Raw genomic sequence first — 15271 nt, forward strand, 5'->3', positions numbered from 1 at the left:
TGTTGTAGAATAGTTATAGGATGAAAACTGGCAAAGCTATTGACCTAACTGAGCAACAGTTTTAAACCTATCTTCTGTTTCTCAGAATATTTATAGTTCTCAAATTTAATTTAATGAGTTGTTTTCACTAAATATGGTAACATGCAAATTTCAGAAAATACTTGTGAACTTTTTGTCTATGGTATTTGGCACATCTTACATTTAGTTCTAAGGCCAGACTTAAAACAGGTTAAAGTAAGACAATGTAACAATCAAATTGTTTTCTTAGTTTTCTACTAACTGTTTATTACAGAACTTATTATGATAAGATGGCAAGAATAGGAATAAATAGGAATAAATTAAACCTCGATTTTTAAATATCATTAGTTAAAATAAATAAATATCATCAGTTAAAATGAGCTATTATAAACATTAAAAGTAAATTTTGTATTATCTATTTAGTATTAGGTAAACAGTGTGGTACAGACAGTACCTACCTGATTGTCAATGCCATTCAGTTCTATGTCATGACAATTTTCATTTGGTGGTTTCTCCTAAATAGCTATCATTCTTTATTCCCACCTGATACAACATAGCCATAAACATTCCAAAGATTTGTGCTTTGGGCACATCAAAAGAAATATACCTAAAAAAATTCTAAGATACCATTACAGAAGCAAATATGCATCACTTATTTTACTGATTAGTTGAAGAACAAAAGATTAAGATTTTTTTTTCATTTTTCTTTTATTATTCATATGTGCATACAAGGCTTGGTTCATTTCTCCCCCCTGCCTCCACCCCCTCCCTTACCACCCACTCCGCCCCCTCCCTCTCCCCCCCCAATACCCAGCAGAAACTATTTTGCCCTTATTTCTAATTTTGTTGTAGAGAGAGTATAAGCAATAATAGGAAGGAACAAGGGTTTTTGCTGGTTGAGATAAGGATAGCTATACAGGGCATTGACTCACATTGATTTCCTGTGCGTGGGTGTTACCTTCTAGGTTAATTCTTTTTGATCTAACCTTTTCTCCAGTACCTGTTCCCCTTTTCCTATTGGCCTCAGTTGCTTTAAGGTATCTGCTTTAGTTTCTCTGCGTTAAGGGCAACAAATGCTAGCTAGTAAGAACAAAAGATTAAGATGTTGGCTGAGGTTAATCAATACTCCATTGATTAACCCAAGCACAGAATGAAACCAGTAGAAGATCATGGCTATCTAAGTGAGACTCTATTGCTAATGGCTGTTCACCTTACCCAAGTATTTTCTAGAAATGCTGAGATAGAACAGTTTAATCTGTTCTAATAGATGTTCATCATTCCAGAAACCACTTTTTTTTCCATTTTTCTTTTATTATTCATATGTGCATACAAGGCTTGGTTCATTTCTCCCCCCTGCCCCCACCCCCTCCCTTACCACCCACTCCGCCCCCTTCCTCTCCCCCCCACTCAATACCCAGCAGAAACTATTTTGCCCTTATTTCTAATTTTGTTGTAGAGAGAGTATAAGCAATAATAGGAAGGAACAAGGGTTTTTGCTGGTTGAGATAAGGATAGCTATACAGGGCATTGACTCACGTTGATTTCCTGTGCGTGGGTGTTACCTTCTAGGCAGAAACCACTTCTTGTTGGCTAATTCTTCACAGTGCCTGATCAAGTGCTAACAGCTGAATTTTCTGTTTGCTAAAACATCTTTGTTAATTTAACTTTTATCTAAATTATAGTCTTTAAATGAGAAATGCGTAAAAGAATAAAGGGTCAATTTATTTTATGCAAATTTATCATTAAATATCAATGTGTACAATTCAAAACATTTATAAATCTTGCAATTTATAGAAAAATTAAAGCACTCTTAAAATTATCTGAACAATGATTTGCACAATTATTTACAATGAATGCAACCTACCTTTGTAGAGACAGAACTATTTTTAAAAGTCCCTGCCACAAAGTGATAATTTCACAGTACCTTTCTATAATATTTATGTCACTTAAGTGGCAGGTGCATCAATAATTTAGAAATAGCACAATCAGAATAGCACATACAAACTACCATTAGTTCCAAAAAAAACTTTTTCTACTAACATATAAATATTTTCCCATTCAGCACTGATAGAAGAAAATAATTAGGAAACAATATTATATTTGTTTGCTATAAAACAAATTAATTTTAAAGTATTTAAAAAACTGATGGTAACAAGCTAAATTAGGTGAGTTGTTATATAATACTAAATATTTTGAGAAATTCTTGGTTTCACTGGAAGGTATTTCTAATAGTAAACTTTTTCAGTTGTAATATGACATTAAGCAAAAATAATTTTCTATCTTAGAAATTATAACTTCTTATTAACAATAACATTTAGAGTGAAAGACATTCTTGGCTTTATTCCTAAATTTTGTTCTACTTAGCTTTTTAACTTTTTGTCATTCCCTCAATCCCTCAAAAGGATCTCGAATATGTAAACAATTAATTCAAGAAAATATAATTGTATTTGGACTGGTACTTGTGTTTGAGAATAATATTTACTGTAGTATTCCAGAGTTTTTCATTTTTTTTTTTTACTTTTTGGTGGTACTGAGGTTTGAACTCAGGGCCTTACCACTTGAGTCATGTCCCCAGACCCACAGATTTTCTTTTTAAGCATATATCCAGCTAAGACAATTAAATTAAAAGTTAAAGTATAAGAAATATAGTTGAAGTCATAATAAAGTACATTTCCTTTTATTGACATAGAACATGTACTAAAATTTTTAAATGCTGGTTCTTTAAGAAAAATTTTTCCTTGTTAATATGCATAACCGTTGCCCCAAAATATATACAGCTGTTTTTCCCAAAATATTTATATACATAGTAGTCTACTTAAGACCAGCCCTATCATAACCTACTGAATACAATGTGCTCTTAATTTATAAATGGGCTACCCTCAGTATATAAAATACATAGGCATGTATGTTATACATGCAAAGTAAAAAATATAAAAAGGAGAGATGGAAGAAAAGAAAAATGAAAGTGTCCTTCCCCATAAGATCCAGACAGAAAGTCATAATAATTGGTGAGACAGTATAAAAATGTCTGAAGAATTTCAGGTTTGGCAAGTACTTTCCAGAAAAATATCCAACCAATGAGAACACTAAATTGTCATCCTAATAATTTAGTAGAAGTTTCCATTTAAACATTCAGTGAAGATGTAGTCTTCTAATATGTAGAAAAGAAGACTTTTGGGGGTCCGTTAAAAACAAAAAGCCACTCATTTTTAGCAGGTTAGTAATAACCCCTTCATGAGGCATGTGTAGAATCAAATCCTGGTCCCTTAGTATCTGAATATATTTGATGAAAGATTCCAATGGACAGGATATGAATTCTTCCTAGATCTTAGAGGGAATGGGTAGGCCATTATGACAATGGAGGGGGTCAGCTCCAAAGGCAACCGGACCAACCTTAATAATCATTGTTAAAAAAACCACACTGAATGTTTCTGTAGCATTCTTTCTGCTGCATTTTCTTTATTTCAAGCCATAGGTTTACTTGCAGGATCATGCAGCAAGTGGCTCGTAAATAAAATCAGAGTCTATGAATAGTGTCATCACATCAAGAGACAGAATTGCTGGATTCTCTCATTAAGTAAAAAGCTCACATCTTGGGAGTCCATGAGGTGGGTATTATTTATGGGATACCTAAAAAGGGAGACAAAAACCATATAAGTCAATAAGACGCACATGCAATTCAAGAGTTAAAGCAATGAAGACTATTCAATAATTTATTAAGCTAGAAATTCCATAGGATTTCTAAATAATGCCTCACATTGAAGATTCAACAAATAACTGGACCAGTTCCCAAAGCAGCAAATATTACAACTGCTGCTAATTATTTACCAAAGCAAACAATTCTCACTGTTCTTCACTCTCAGCATATGTCACCAAAGAGAAAACCTAAATATAGTGACCATATGTGTTTTAGATGCCTAATAATTTGAATACTTAATGCATCCTTTAGCTTAGAGAGATGCTACTTGTCTCAATTTTCATGCTGTCACAGTACCAAAAGAGAAACAACAACAAATTCAATGAAAACTTTTAACTGTGATTTTTTTTCTTTATCTTTTCTAGGTCATCATTATACAACCAAAAATACTCAGGATAATGAAAAAGTAATAAAGTATTCTCTAATACTTCTTCATAAATTTAAATTCTAGTTCTCATGAGAATTTTTAGCCTTTCATCAAACATTCCCAAGAGAATAGACATCTGCTAATTCCATATAGGTTCATGTGTAAAAGCCCTTAATGTATCAGCATTAATACCAAAATTAGGTATTGTTAGTATGATAGCAGACAATTTGAAAAAAAATCTATCCTGAGTATGCTTCAATATGAAGAGTACAGAGAGAAGTAATATAATCTAGTCTTAAATTCTCATGCAAGTAACTCAAAGTTGCTCATTAATTAAAACATAATGTTCTGCTGATGTAAATAATTTTCATTTCATATTTATATATAGCACTAACCTGATGATGCCAAGTTAAATAAATGCTTGTCAGATTTCTAAAACAGATGTTCCCCTCACTATAATAACGTTTAAAATTTACATTTTAAACCTGTCTTATTAAATTAACAAGATAGTTAAACTCTTTCTCTAATCATGAAGATTTTTAAAAATGTTTTATTTTCATGGAAATATATGGAATAGGAAATATGTCATTTCATTTAAGCTAGTAATGTGAAGAAAAATTGAGCTATCATCAGAAGCAGCTTTCAATATGGCTATTATATTTAAATTAACACAGATTATGCAACGTATTTCATAACATGCTGAGCCATTTTATTTTCATAAGAATATAACAGAAGCTAACATGCAAAATAATTCAGTTTTTATTTCAACCTCAATTTATTTAAGTAATAATTTAAGACTTCAGTTCACAAAATATATCCTTTTTAACTAAAATAAAAGTGACTGTAAATCTTCCCCAGTTTTAGGGATTTATAGGTGGAAACTCTTACCAGAACTGAACTATTAAGACTTGCTAAGCAAATTTTTAGAAGTACAAAAACCAATTTATGTATATTTGAAAGCCACGATAATTGATGTCAAAAACACTTTCATCAGTCAACCTAAAAACCCTTTCACTTAAACATAAATACTTATACTCTCTGCTTTTGCTTATTGTTGCAACTGACAGCAGAATGTAGTCCCACAAAGGAATCATCTACTAAAAATAAGAAAAGTTTAGGCAAAGTCAGTCCTTAATTGTAACTTCCCCAAAAGATGAATTGATAATTCATCTAATTACACCTTTAATTGATTTTACAAGTTCCTAAACATAGGAAGAATGAAAAACACTGAAAACTTTCTGTTGAGTTATACATAAATACATTTAAACTAACTAATAAAATTGTCTAATTTAAAGAGTAACTAACCTGAGATGTACCTTGCTCCGATTAACATTACCATGCTACTCACTATAAAAAAGCCCAAGGGCAGACTACAGAAGATACTAGGGTCACCTGTGGTCATCCAAGTAGAAGGGAATTCCAGTCAAGCAAACCAAAAGAGAGACACATAATTACAATATTTATGTTAAGAATCACATGATAGCAAAACAAAGTAAGTCATAAAATAGCATATTCATAAAAGCTAGCAAAGAGTTATTCAAATCAAAAATATAATCAATATCAAGGCTTATGACAGTTAATACAAAGAGCATGCCACAAGTAGCCAAGAACATAATACATATAGACCAACGTTAACCTTCCACTCGCAAAACCAAAGACAGCCTATGGAGAACTTTTTGGGAGGCTGCTGTTTTGGGCTTTCTAGACTCTTTCCTCAATGATACAAGATGAATGATCCAATTCACCCAAAGTTAAAATTATAGGTCCTCTAACTATCAGAGTAGAATTATATTAGTCTATTGAATTTAAAACCCTATTTCTGCTAAAACATTGGTCTTTTAAAAATAGAATTTGGTGTGTAAGGAAATGTACCTGGAACGCATAAAGAGAGGGTAAAGGAGGGTGAATATGGTGGAAATATTTTGTATTCATGTATGAAAATAGAACAAGGACCTGTTGAAATTGTTCTACGAAGTAGGAGAAGATGAAGGGGAAAGATGGAGAATGTGAATCTAATTAAGGTATATTGTAAGCACTTATGTACACAAAGCATCCCCCTGCACAACTATAATATGCTAACAAAAAATTTAATACAAAAAAAAAGGAAATGTACCTGGCAGTATTACTGTAACTGAAACTAAATGGTATTACTCTACATTCAAAACACAATTTAAAAAACATGTTTATTTTGATATTTTCTTTCTTTCTTTTTTTTTGGCAATACTGGGTTTGAACTCAGGGCTTCACACTTGCTAGGCAAGCACTCTATCTCAAGCCACTCCACCAGCCCTTTGTATTCTGGTTATTTTGGAGATATGGTCTCGCTTTTTGCCCAGGTCAGCATGGACAGTGATCCTCCTATTTTAGGCTTCCTGTTGCCACTGAGATTACAGGCACATGCCACCACATCCAGCTCCAGCTTTTTTCCATTAATATGACATCTCACTGGCCTGGAACTGTGATCCTCCTGATCTCAGTTCCCCAAGCAGCTAGGATTACAGGCATGAGTCACTAGTGTCCAACTATTTTCCAACCTAAATTCTCTTGGAATCCCTTCTTTTAAAGAATATTCCTTATACATACCCTTTTTAAATTTTAAAATATATATCTAAAATATTTAACATTTTTGGGGGCTGTTAGGGATTGAACTCGGGGTCTCTGTGCTATACCCCCCATCCCTAGAGTATTTAATACTCTTTAAAAGAGAAGTTTATTCAAAGTTAATGGCTAAGAATTAAGGAACTACAACCATTAGACAGAGGCTTCATTGAAATATAGCTAGTTAAAGATTCTCGGTGGGCATATTTTGTGATATAGTAAACTAATGATAGTCATTTCTTTGCTTTTAGGGGGAGAAGATTTTCTCGCCCTCACCAGGTATTTTTTTCCTCATAGAAAGGAGTTTTGTTTTAAAGAGGGACATAAGCCATTTCCTCTTTGTCACTGCTAATGTTAGTTTTTCAAATAAAAAAACAAGGGTTCTTACTATTTCCACATTTATAGAGATAACATTTTAATTTGATTTTAGAAAAGGGAAATATATGCTCTGCTTCCCTTAGAGGAAGCTGTCAGTTACAAGTTACAAAATTGATTGTTCTGATGTCCCTACAGTGAGTTTTGGTTTGAGAAAAAGATCTGAGGATTATCTGTATTCAGGAGCTTCTATAATTTCGGTGGCATCTATTTAATGAAAGTATTTCTCTTTTAGTGGTATATACACATGTGTTTTAAATATACATACATAAACATAATATATCATATATGTATATATAATATATACTTATTATTTGATAGATGTACAATGCATTTAAATCTATTTGACCTGTTTTCAAAATGTTTTGTTAGGTTTTGAGTCCAAAGCCAAGTCATAATTTGATAATCTTTCTCTAAAAATCATCAACCACCCTCCCCCAGCCAGGCTTGGTGGCTTATGCCTTTAATACTAGAAACTGGGAGTCTGGGGCAGGAGAATTGTGAGCTTAAGGCCAGCCTAGACTACATAGCAAGTTCTAGGCCAACTTGTGCTACACAATGAGACCCTGTCTGGAAAAAAAAACTAACAAAATTAATTAAAAATGAAAGAAACAACCTTAAACTGCCAATCATTTCTACATTTTAAACACATATCAAAAATATTTTAAATTGTATATAATGCATTCAAATACAGTTACAAACAAAAAGAAAGAAATATGAATGCTTCAACATTGACAAACTGCTTTGGAAATTAAGTAAGCATAATATTGTTCTCATAAGTTGAAGCATTTTAAAGAGGATAAGACTCTAGGCAGCAAATCTAGTATCCTTTCAAGTTTATTATAATAGGCTTCCATCTATATTGCTATTTTCATAGACCTCATTATATTATAGTTATATAGTTTATATAGCTTAAAGGAATACATTTGGTAATTTAGTAATTAAATATTATGAGTTTATTGTACAGCGTAATTTTTTCCAAACTTTGGTTTAAATCCATTGCAGTCTAACTGCAACAAAAATACAATTTTAAAAATCTAGGGCTGGAAGTGTGGCTCAAGTGGTAGGGCACCTGCCTAGCAAGTGGAGCCCCTGAGCTCAATCCTCAGTATCACCAAAAACATAGGGATGCAGTTGTGGTTCAAGTGGTAGAGTACTTGTCTAGTGCAAGGCCCTGGGTTCAATTCCTAGTACTGCAAAAAAACAATCTAAAAGTAAATCAAATTACTTTTATCATCAATGCTGATAACACAAACTGAAGAAATGTAATTTTTAATTTTCTTTTATCAACTTTTTTCTTAGTATTTTAAATTCATTGTGGAAGATGATCAATTTTATGGGAATTTTGAATTTAAAATGATATCTTCAACTTCTAGGAAAGAGAAGTGTATGTGTACAGAGTGTGAGGAAGGAAGACAGGAAGATCATACTATTGACAAAAATTCACCTAGTCAAAGAAATCATGTAACCAAGCTTCACATAAGTATTAATTCAAGGCAACAAGAAGTGAAGACCCATATCTCTTATATCTCACATATCAACTATCACTGTGCTAGAAAAAAACTGAGAAGTTTAATTGTAAATGGTCTCAAAATTGCAATCTTAGCAAGAAAACTTAGCTACAATCTTAGAAAAGAAAGCTGAGTCACAGAACAAAAAGAATGTTAAGGTTATTTACGAGAAAAAACCCCAAAACTTCAAATAGGAACACCCATGAATGAAAATGTGAATCACAGTGAGCCATGGAAGCTTCTTCTAAAAGGCACATACATTAAAAGTGGTTCTATACTTGCTTTGGGATTGGAATCCAGGTAATATTTCATTTAAAAACTCTTATCTATTAAAATACATGCTTCAATTTCTTATTGGTCATCATTCCATTCATTATGCCCCAAATCTTGCATTTAGCAAAAAATTATAATATTATACCATTAAAGGAAGCTTAAGAATACTTAATGTTCCTGCCTAAGTGATTTGAAAATAAAATATTCCTCCATTTTCTGCCAAAAGTATTTCTCAATCTATTATAATACTTCTGATTTACTATGTTTGGTCCATTCCTTCCTGTCTGATTCCAAAGGAATTACCATTATGTGCATTCCCTAGTTGCTTAGAATCAAACTAGGATGTAGCAAAATATTTTCTGAAATTAATACAGCTTTAGGTTGATTCAGGTCATAAAGACAGCCTCCCAAAAAGGTAAATGACATTAAGAATAGGAGGAAAAAAAAAGATTCTAGTTGATTTTTTTCATTAAGAAGAAACTATAAATAATTTTACTTTTGGAAAATTCAGTTATCAAATGAAGTATCAGGAATAAGTCAATAAGGAAAGATATGATGATATAGAGTGAAGGTATGCATATTAATCTGATAATTTCCATTTTTATGTTTAGAACTTTAAAATGTTTTCAAAATGTTAGAAACTTTGGGCATAGGGTAATGCTTTTATTCAGAGCAGCCTGGGTAAGTATAAATGGCCAGATACTTAGAACTATTTAATATACTAGGAAAAATGGCAATAATAACCAATAAAGACATTTTACCACTTTCTGGAGATTGAGTTGTAACCCAACCGATTGACTTCATCACAGCTTTCTTCCACGTAGAATAACGAATTTCACTTTCTAGAATTAGAAGGCAGGAAAAACACACATGTGAGAGGTAGTTTGCTGAGATGTTCTGAGTATCACACACTTTTTTTTAACATTTCTTCACCATTCTTGACAAATTGGGGCTTTACTAGAACCCAGCTGTGGGAGCACATGGTTAGTAGTGACTGACAGTGACTGAAAGACTCACTTACTCTCATGCCTCCCAGTCTTTCCACATCACCTGAAGCCTGTAACTCCTGGGAGACAGGCCTGAAAGATACTTGCTTTGGAAGGTTTTCCAATTTTCCACTTCTAGCCCCCCTTCTCTCTTCCCACAGTACTCCACATATACCTCACGCTGTCACCTACATTTATGGTGAATTTTTATGGTTTTTGTCTACCTCTCTCAATATAAAGTCTCCAGAAGGGAAAAGACTTGGCTCTATTCATCTCTGTAGCCCAATGTAAGTGACAATCTCTGACCTGAAGTTGACTCTAAACAACTGTTAGCTGGAGAAATGAACTATCTCTATCTTGTTGCCCATTAATGTGTGGGAAGGTATTATGAAAAGGCCTTAAACCAAGGCAAAGATGATTCTCCTCAGTAAATAGTAAATAGATTGATTCTAAACCCTTTGCACTAAACTTCCTTGTCTTGCCTTAGACTAAGCATTTTGGTGACCACATACCTATTCTGAACATTGCTTGACCATTAAAAAGTTGGTTTGTTTTTCAGAAGTAAGAATTTTTTTGAGCTTCATATTTTATCCATTATTGCAAAAAATTTAAAAATTCAGACAGAATATCAGATTTTGAATTTTTTTTTTTGGTGGCACTAGGGTTTGAACTCGAAGACATGTGCTTGCTAGGCTGGTGCTCTACTTGAACCATGTCCCTAGCCCTTTTTAGAATATCAGATTTTGAAATGCATTTCTCCATCATGGTACATGGTATACTGTCTCACTATAATTACTAGCAGTATAATTCACTTGCTTACATATGAAAAAGAATGAATAAAATTAAGAAACACTAGTATAGCCTTCTAGAAAATTATACAGAAATGCTTTGAAAACTTATTTCCCAATAGCTCAAAATCCACTTTGATGGTCTTGTATGCATATGTGTCTAAATAGTTATAAAACCAAATTCAATATATAAAACCTTATTTTCCTATTATAAAACCAAATTCAATATATAAAACCTTGTTTTCCTATTCCCATTTATCTCTAAGGTGTACATCACATTTTAATAAAGATATTAATCAGAGCTTTTGATTTAGCTTAGTTTCTTAGGAGAGTGAATAAAATATCTAATGCTCATTGACTTAATTGTTGCTGCTCCAGTCATGCTAGTCCTGCTATGCTTAAAAGTTAACCAAAGAATCTCTTAGGCCAGTTAATCACATCCTGAAGCTAGGTCATCAAAACTGAACATGATTGGGTATAGACATTAGGGGTGAGTGGGTAATATATCTCCCTTCACATTTAAAAAAAACCACAGTTCTAACAAGCTATAACTGATAGTGTGGTAGTATTAGTCTCCAACAGTACAGACATGAATGATTTTTAAAAAAATGATTTTAGATATTTTTATAAGTAACTATTTCCCTCATTCACACATACTCAGTATAACCCAATATGCTTAGTATCTAAATCTGAAATGATAGCATTTGCTATTTTACTTTATTTCTTAACTTATAAATAAACAGAAAGGTAATCAGAAAGGCAAACTCCCCCAACTAAGGTCATTTTTATAATATACCATTAAAAGTTTCATTCTTTAAATGTACCCTCAGCGTTGATCTGTGGTTCAAACCGCTCCATTGTGACAGCTGACAAGTCCTCAGGTTCGAGACTCCAAACACCAACTCCTTCTGCAGCCCCAGCTGCCATCGCAGCTCCTAGGGCAGTTGTTTCAGGCATGGAGGGCTTCACTGAGAGGAGAGAGCCACGTAAAAACTCTGTAGTTACATGTGCCTGAAGAACTAACTACTTCTGAAAGAAACATTACTTCAGGAGTTTAAAGGAATGAAGGCTTACAAACCTACTGGAATATAGAGAATGTCTGCCTGTAGCTGCATAAGAATTTTGTTGCTGGTCATTCCTCCATCTACCTGCAAGTGGCTGAGTGGAATTCCACAGTCACGATTCATAGCATCCAAAATCTTAAATAAACCAAAGCAATTAACATCATGAAACTACTTCACAGTAACATTTCTAGAAATGGCAATTCTTTGCATAAGAACCCTGGAGAGTTTCCTAAAGTCCACAGAATGAAATTGAGAAATATTATTAATCTGGTCACAGCCAACCTTTGCTATCATTAACTCTGCACTTGCCCTGATATTCAGCAAGTCAAACAAATTTTTTTTTGTGGGGATAGAGTTATGAGGGATGAACTCAGTGCCTGTGCTTCCTAGGCAGGCACTCTACCAGTTCAACCACTCTGCCAGTCCATTTTGGGATGGCTATATTTAAGATAAGGTCTCCCTTTATGCATGGGCTGTCATGGACCATGATCCTTCTATTTGTGCTTTCCCATATAGCTGGGATGACAGACATGTACCACTGCCCCCAGCCATTGGTTGAGATGGGGTCTCACAAACTTTTTTCCCATGCTGGCCTTAAACCGAAATCCTCCCTTCACCTCCGGAGTAGCTAGGATTTATTGGTGTGAGCCATGGCACCCAGCTAAGCCAAACAATTCTAGTTTGCACCCTAGTTTCCTGCCTTAATGCTTCTCTTCATGCTGTTTCAGTTGTGTAATATATACTACTCAGCCTCCTTCCAATCGTAAAATGCCCAGTGCCTGGCAGAGAGCATGTATTTACAAGAAATGATAGCAGGCTTCATTGTTTGAGTAAGTACACTCTCAGTATTTAATAAGTTTCAGGCACTAAGATGTAATTTAGGAGTGATAAAAGTGGGCTAAGTACAAAAACACAGGTCCATATTCATTACCTCTCGGGTTTGGAAACAAACAGCTTCTAAGGCAGCAAAAGCGATATGGCATTTATTGGTGAACTGAGTGAGGCCACAGATTATCCTAAAAATACATAAAAATATCTTCAGATTAGAGTGGTATAAATGAGTCATCAATCTGAAATGTCCTGAATATGGAAAGGGTGAATTTGATAGACAGAAAAGTATAGGGAAAAAGAATTGGACATAATCACTAAGCAATTCAGAATGTCTTTAGAGTCCACAATCCTGCATCCACATATGAAAAAGTTCATGATCCATCTGAACAGATGACAATAATATAAAACCAACTAAGCATTCATTTAGATATAAAACTTAGAAATGCCTTGGAGACAAAAGCAGATAACATTAACATGAATATGGTGAAGGCTATTGTCTGCTGATGGATAATATTGTAGAACTTACATGTTCTAAGACTATAGTCTCCAGACAGAAAAGGTTTTCCTAACACTTTAAAAATCATTTGAAACTATTAATAAATTAGTTATTAACTAATTTAGTAAATTCACCAAGACTCCCAAAAGAAAAATAAAAGACCCCCAAGGCTACAATACTGTCAGCTTACTGTCATTAATCCTTTTAATTAATATATAATATATTTAAGGGGTATAGTGTGATATTTCAATACATGCATATAATGTGTGATGATCAAATCACGGTATGTATCACCTCAAACATTTATCATTTCTTTGTGTTGGGACCATTCAGAATCCTCTCTTCCAGCTATTTTGAAATATACAGTAAACTACTGTTGATTATAGAAACACTTACCCTCTTGCACTGGGTTCCCAATAAGGTGCATATAACCCTGAGAATGCTGGGACAAAGTAGCAGCCATAAGAAGTACCAACTTCTTTAGCAAGTTTTTCTAAAATTAAAAAAAAGAAAAAGAAAAAACAATCATATCAGTATCTTACTTTGTTGACTTACTTTATTGACATGACTATTTTCAAAATTAGTACAAGGTTTTTAGTTTCTTGTTAATTGGTATAACAAAATGTTCCTACTTAGGGTAGTATGTTAGCAAGCAACAAGAAAGTTTCCTTTACATTGAACACCCCCACCAGGGCTGGTGGCTGATGGCATGGTTCAAGTGGCAGAGCACCTGCCTAGCAAGCACAAGGCTGAGAGTTCAAGCCCCACTACAAAAAAAAAGAAAAGAAAAAAGAACACCCCAACCAAAATATAATCCAGCTCAAGAAATCAAGAAACTGGATTCATTTTCTTAAGGTATTTTAGCTCATTTCCATTATTTTTAAGGTTTCTGACTAGGAGAAGAAGAAGTGGTCTTTCATGTGTGCCTAATCAAAAATGTATTTCTGATTGTCTTACTTTCAGGCAAAGTTAAAAAAGTAGATGACAGAGTGAGTTCAAACTAATTATCCATAGTCTGAATCCAGGTATATTAATACCTAAATTACAGATACCAGACTTTTAATGTGTACTCTAATCTAAGAGCTTAAGCTCTTTCTCATCAGATAAATGGAACTTGCAGACTTGGACAATCTCTGGTGTTCAATTTTACACTTGGGCAACTTTTATGCCTTACCTTATCCGTTTATTAATAACCACCACTAATTATGTCAATTCATTGAGTAATAAATCTTCACAAAGTAGTGGTTTTTTTATACATCAAACTTACAATGAGGTTCCACATAATTTATGGCTCACATTTAGGGCAAAGCATAAGAATTTACAAATTGCAGAAATAAAAAATAGTTTATTTACAAATTAACTATTTACAAATATACAAATAGTATATTGTATATTTGTATGTTTGTATACTATTAACTATTTACAACTAAACTATTTAAAAAATAGTTTATTACAAATTATTACAAATTGCAGAAATAAAAAATAGTTAAATTTTTCATTCTTCAGATTTTCTGACCCTTTGTTAGAACATACTCACCAATTTCCTCTGAGGATTTAATAATTCCAAGATTGTCTCTTAGCCAGCGAATAACAGCACCAGCTATAGCTACAGAACCCTAAAGAAAAAAAAAGGAATTCAAGATAGAGTATTTGTTACCACTATAAAAGGTTTTTATTAAACATATTCTCTGTGTACAATTCTACTAAATGAGTAAAATGTAAACAATTCAACTTTGGGACTACCACAAATACGATAGACAAGGCCTTCTGATATAAACACAATTTTACCTAGGTCACGAATAAGTTTTTCATGGGATAAGGAAAGGAAGTGAGTCCTTCAGCACTCCCTTGTACCTGTCCCCATCTATCTTTTAAGCAGTTTGATTTTTGTAAATTTTTTTATCTGTTGTTAAGCTTCTGATCTATACTATCATTTATAATATATTTCCATCATATCTACAAATTGATTGGGAGAGTCCACATTAAAGTTTCCTTAAGTCCATTTTTCATATCTAATAGTATGCAAAATCAAGCAAAAAAAAAATAGCAAAGAGGCTAGCTCCTAAGTAATTATTCTTAAATCACCAAGGGATTTTTTTGGGGAGGCTGTGACAATAAGGATGAAAACATAATTCAGAGTGAGATGAAATGGATTTAAGACCTAGTTCTAGTACTTAATTGCCATGTGATCCTAGGTAAATTACTTAGGCTTTCTGAGTTCCATTTCTTTACATATAAAATGATAGCAACAATAACAATATTTACCA

At 33.2% G+C, this 15271-nt stretch overlaps 1 protein-coding gene across 6 annotated transcripts in view; it reads right to left on the reverse strand.

Moving 5' to 3' along the window:
• Positions 1-2454: 2454 nt before the first annotated feature.
• The window catches only part of Gk (glycerol kinase), a 75422-nt gene continuing 62605 nt past the window's right edge, over positions 2455-15271 (reverse strand). For 4 of the 6 annotated variants that reach the window (XM_074063020.1, XM_074063022.1, XM_074063021.1 and 1 more), the window contains 8 exons: positions 14542-14620; positions 13401-13497; positions 12609-12693; positions 11692-11812; positions 11438-11581; positions 9601-9681; positions 5388-5474; positions 2455-3648 (listed from right to left, as the gene is read on the reverse strand). In XM_074063020.1, coding sequence (XP_073919121.1) covers positions 3638-3648; positions 5388-5474; positions 9601-9681; positions 11438-11581; positions 11692-11812; positions 12609-12693; positions 13401-13497; positions 14542-14620 — 705 coding nt within the window. In that variant the 3' untranslated portion in view covers positions 2455-3637. Of the gene's footprint in view, positions 3649-5387; positions 5475-9600; positions 9682-11437; positions 11582-11691; positions 11813-12608; positions 12694-13400; positions 13498-14541; positions 14621-15271 lie in introns of those variants that run through there. The other 2 variants (XM_074063023.1, XM_074063025.1) reach the window with 2 other exon arrangements.

This window comes from Castor canadensis, chromosome X (genome assembly GCF_047511655.1).
Source record: "Castor canadensis chromosome X, mCasCan1.hap1v2, whole genome shotgun sequence".
Taxonomy (NCBI): Eukaryota; Metazoa; Chordata; class Mammalia; order Rodentia; family Castoridae; genus Castor; species Castor canadensis.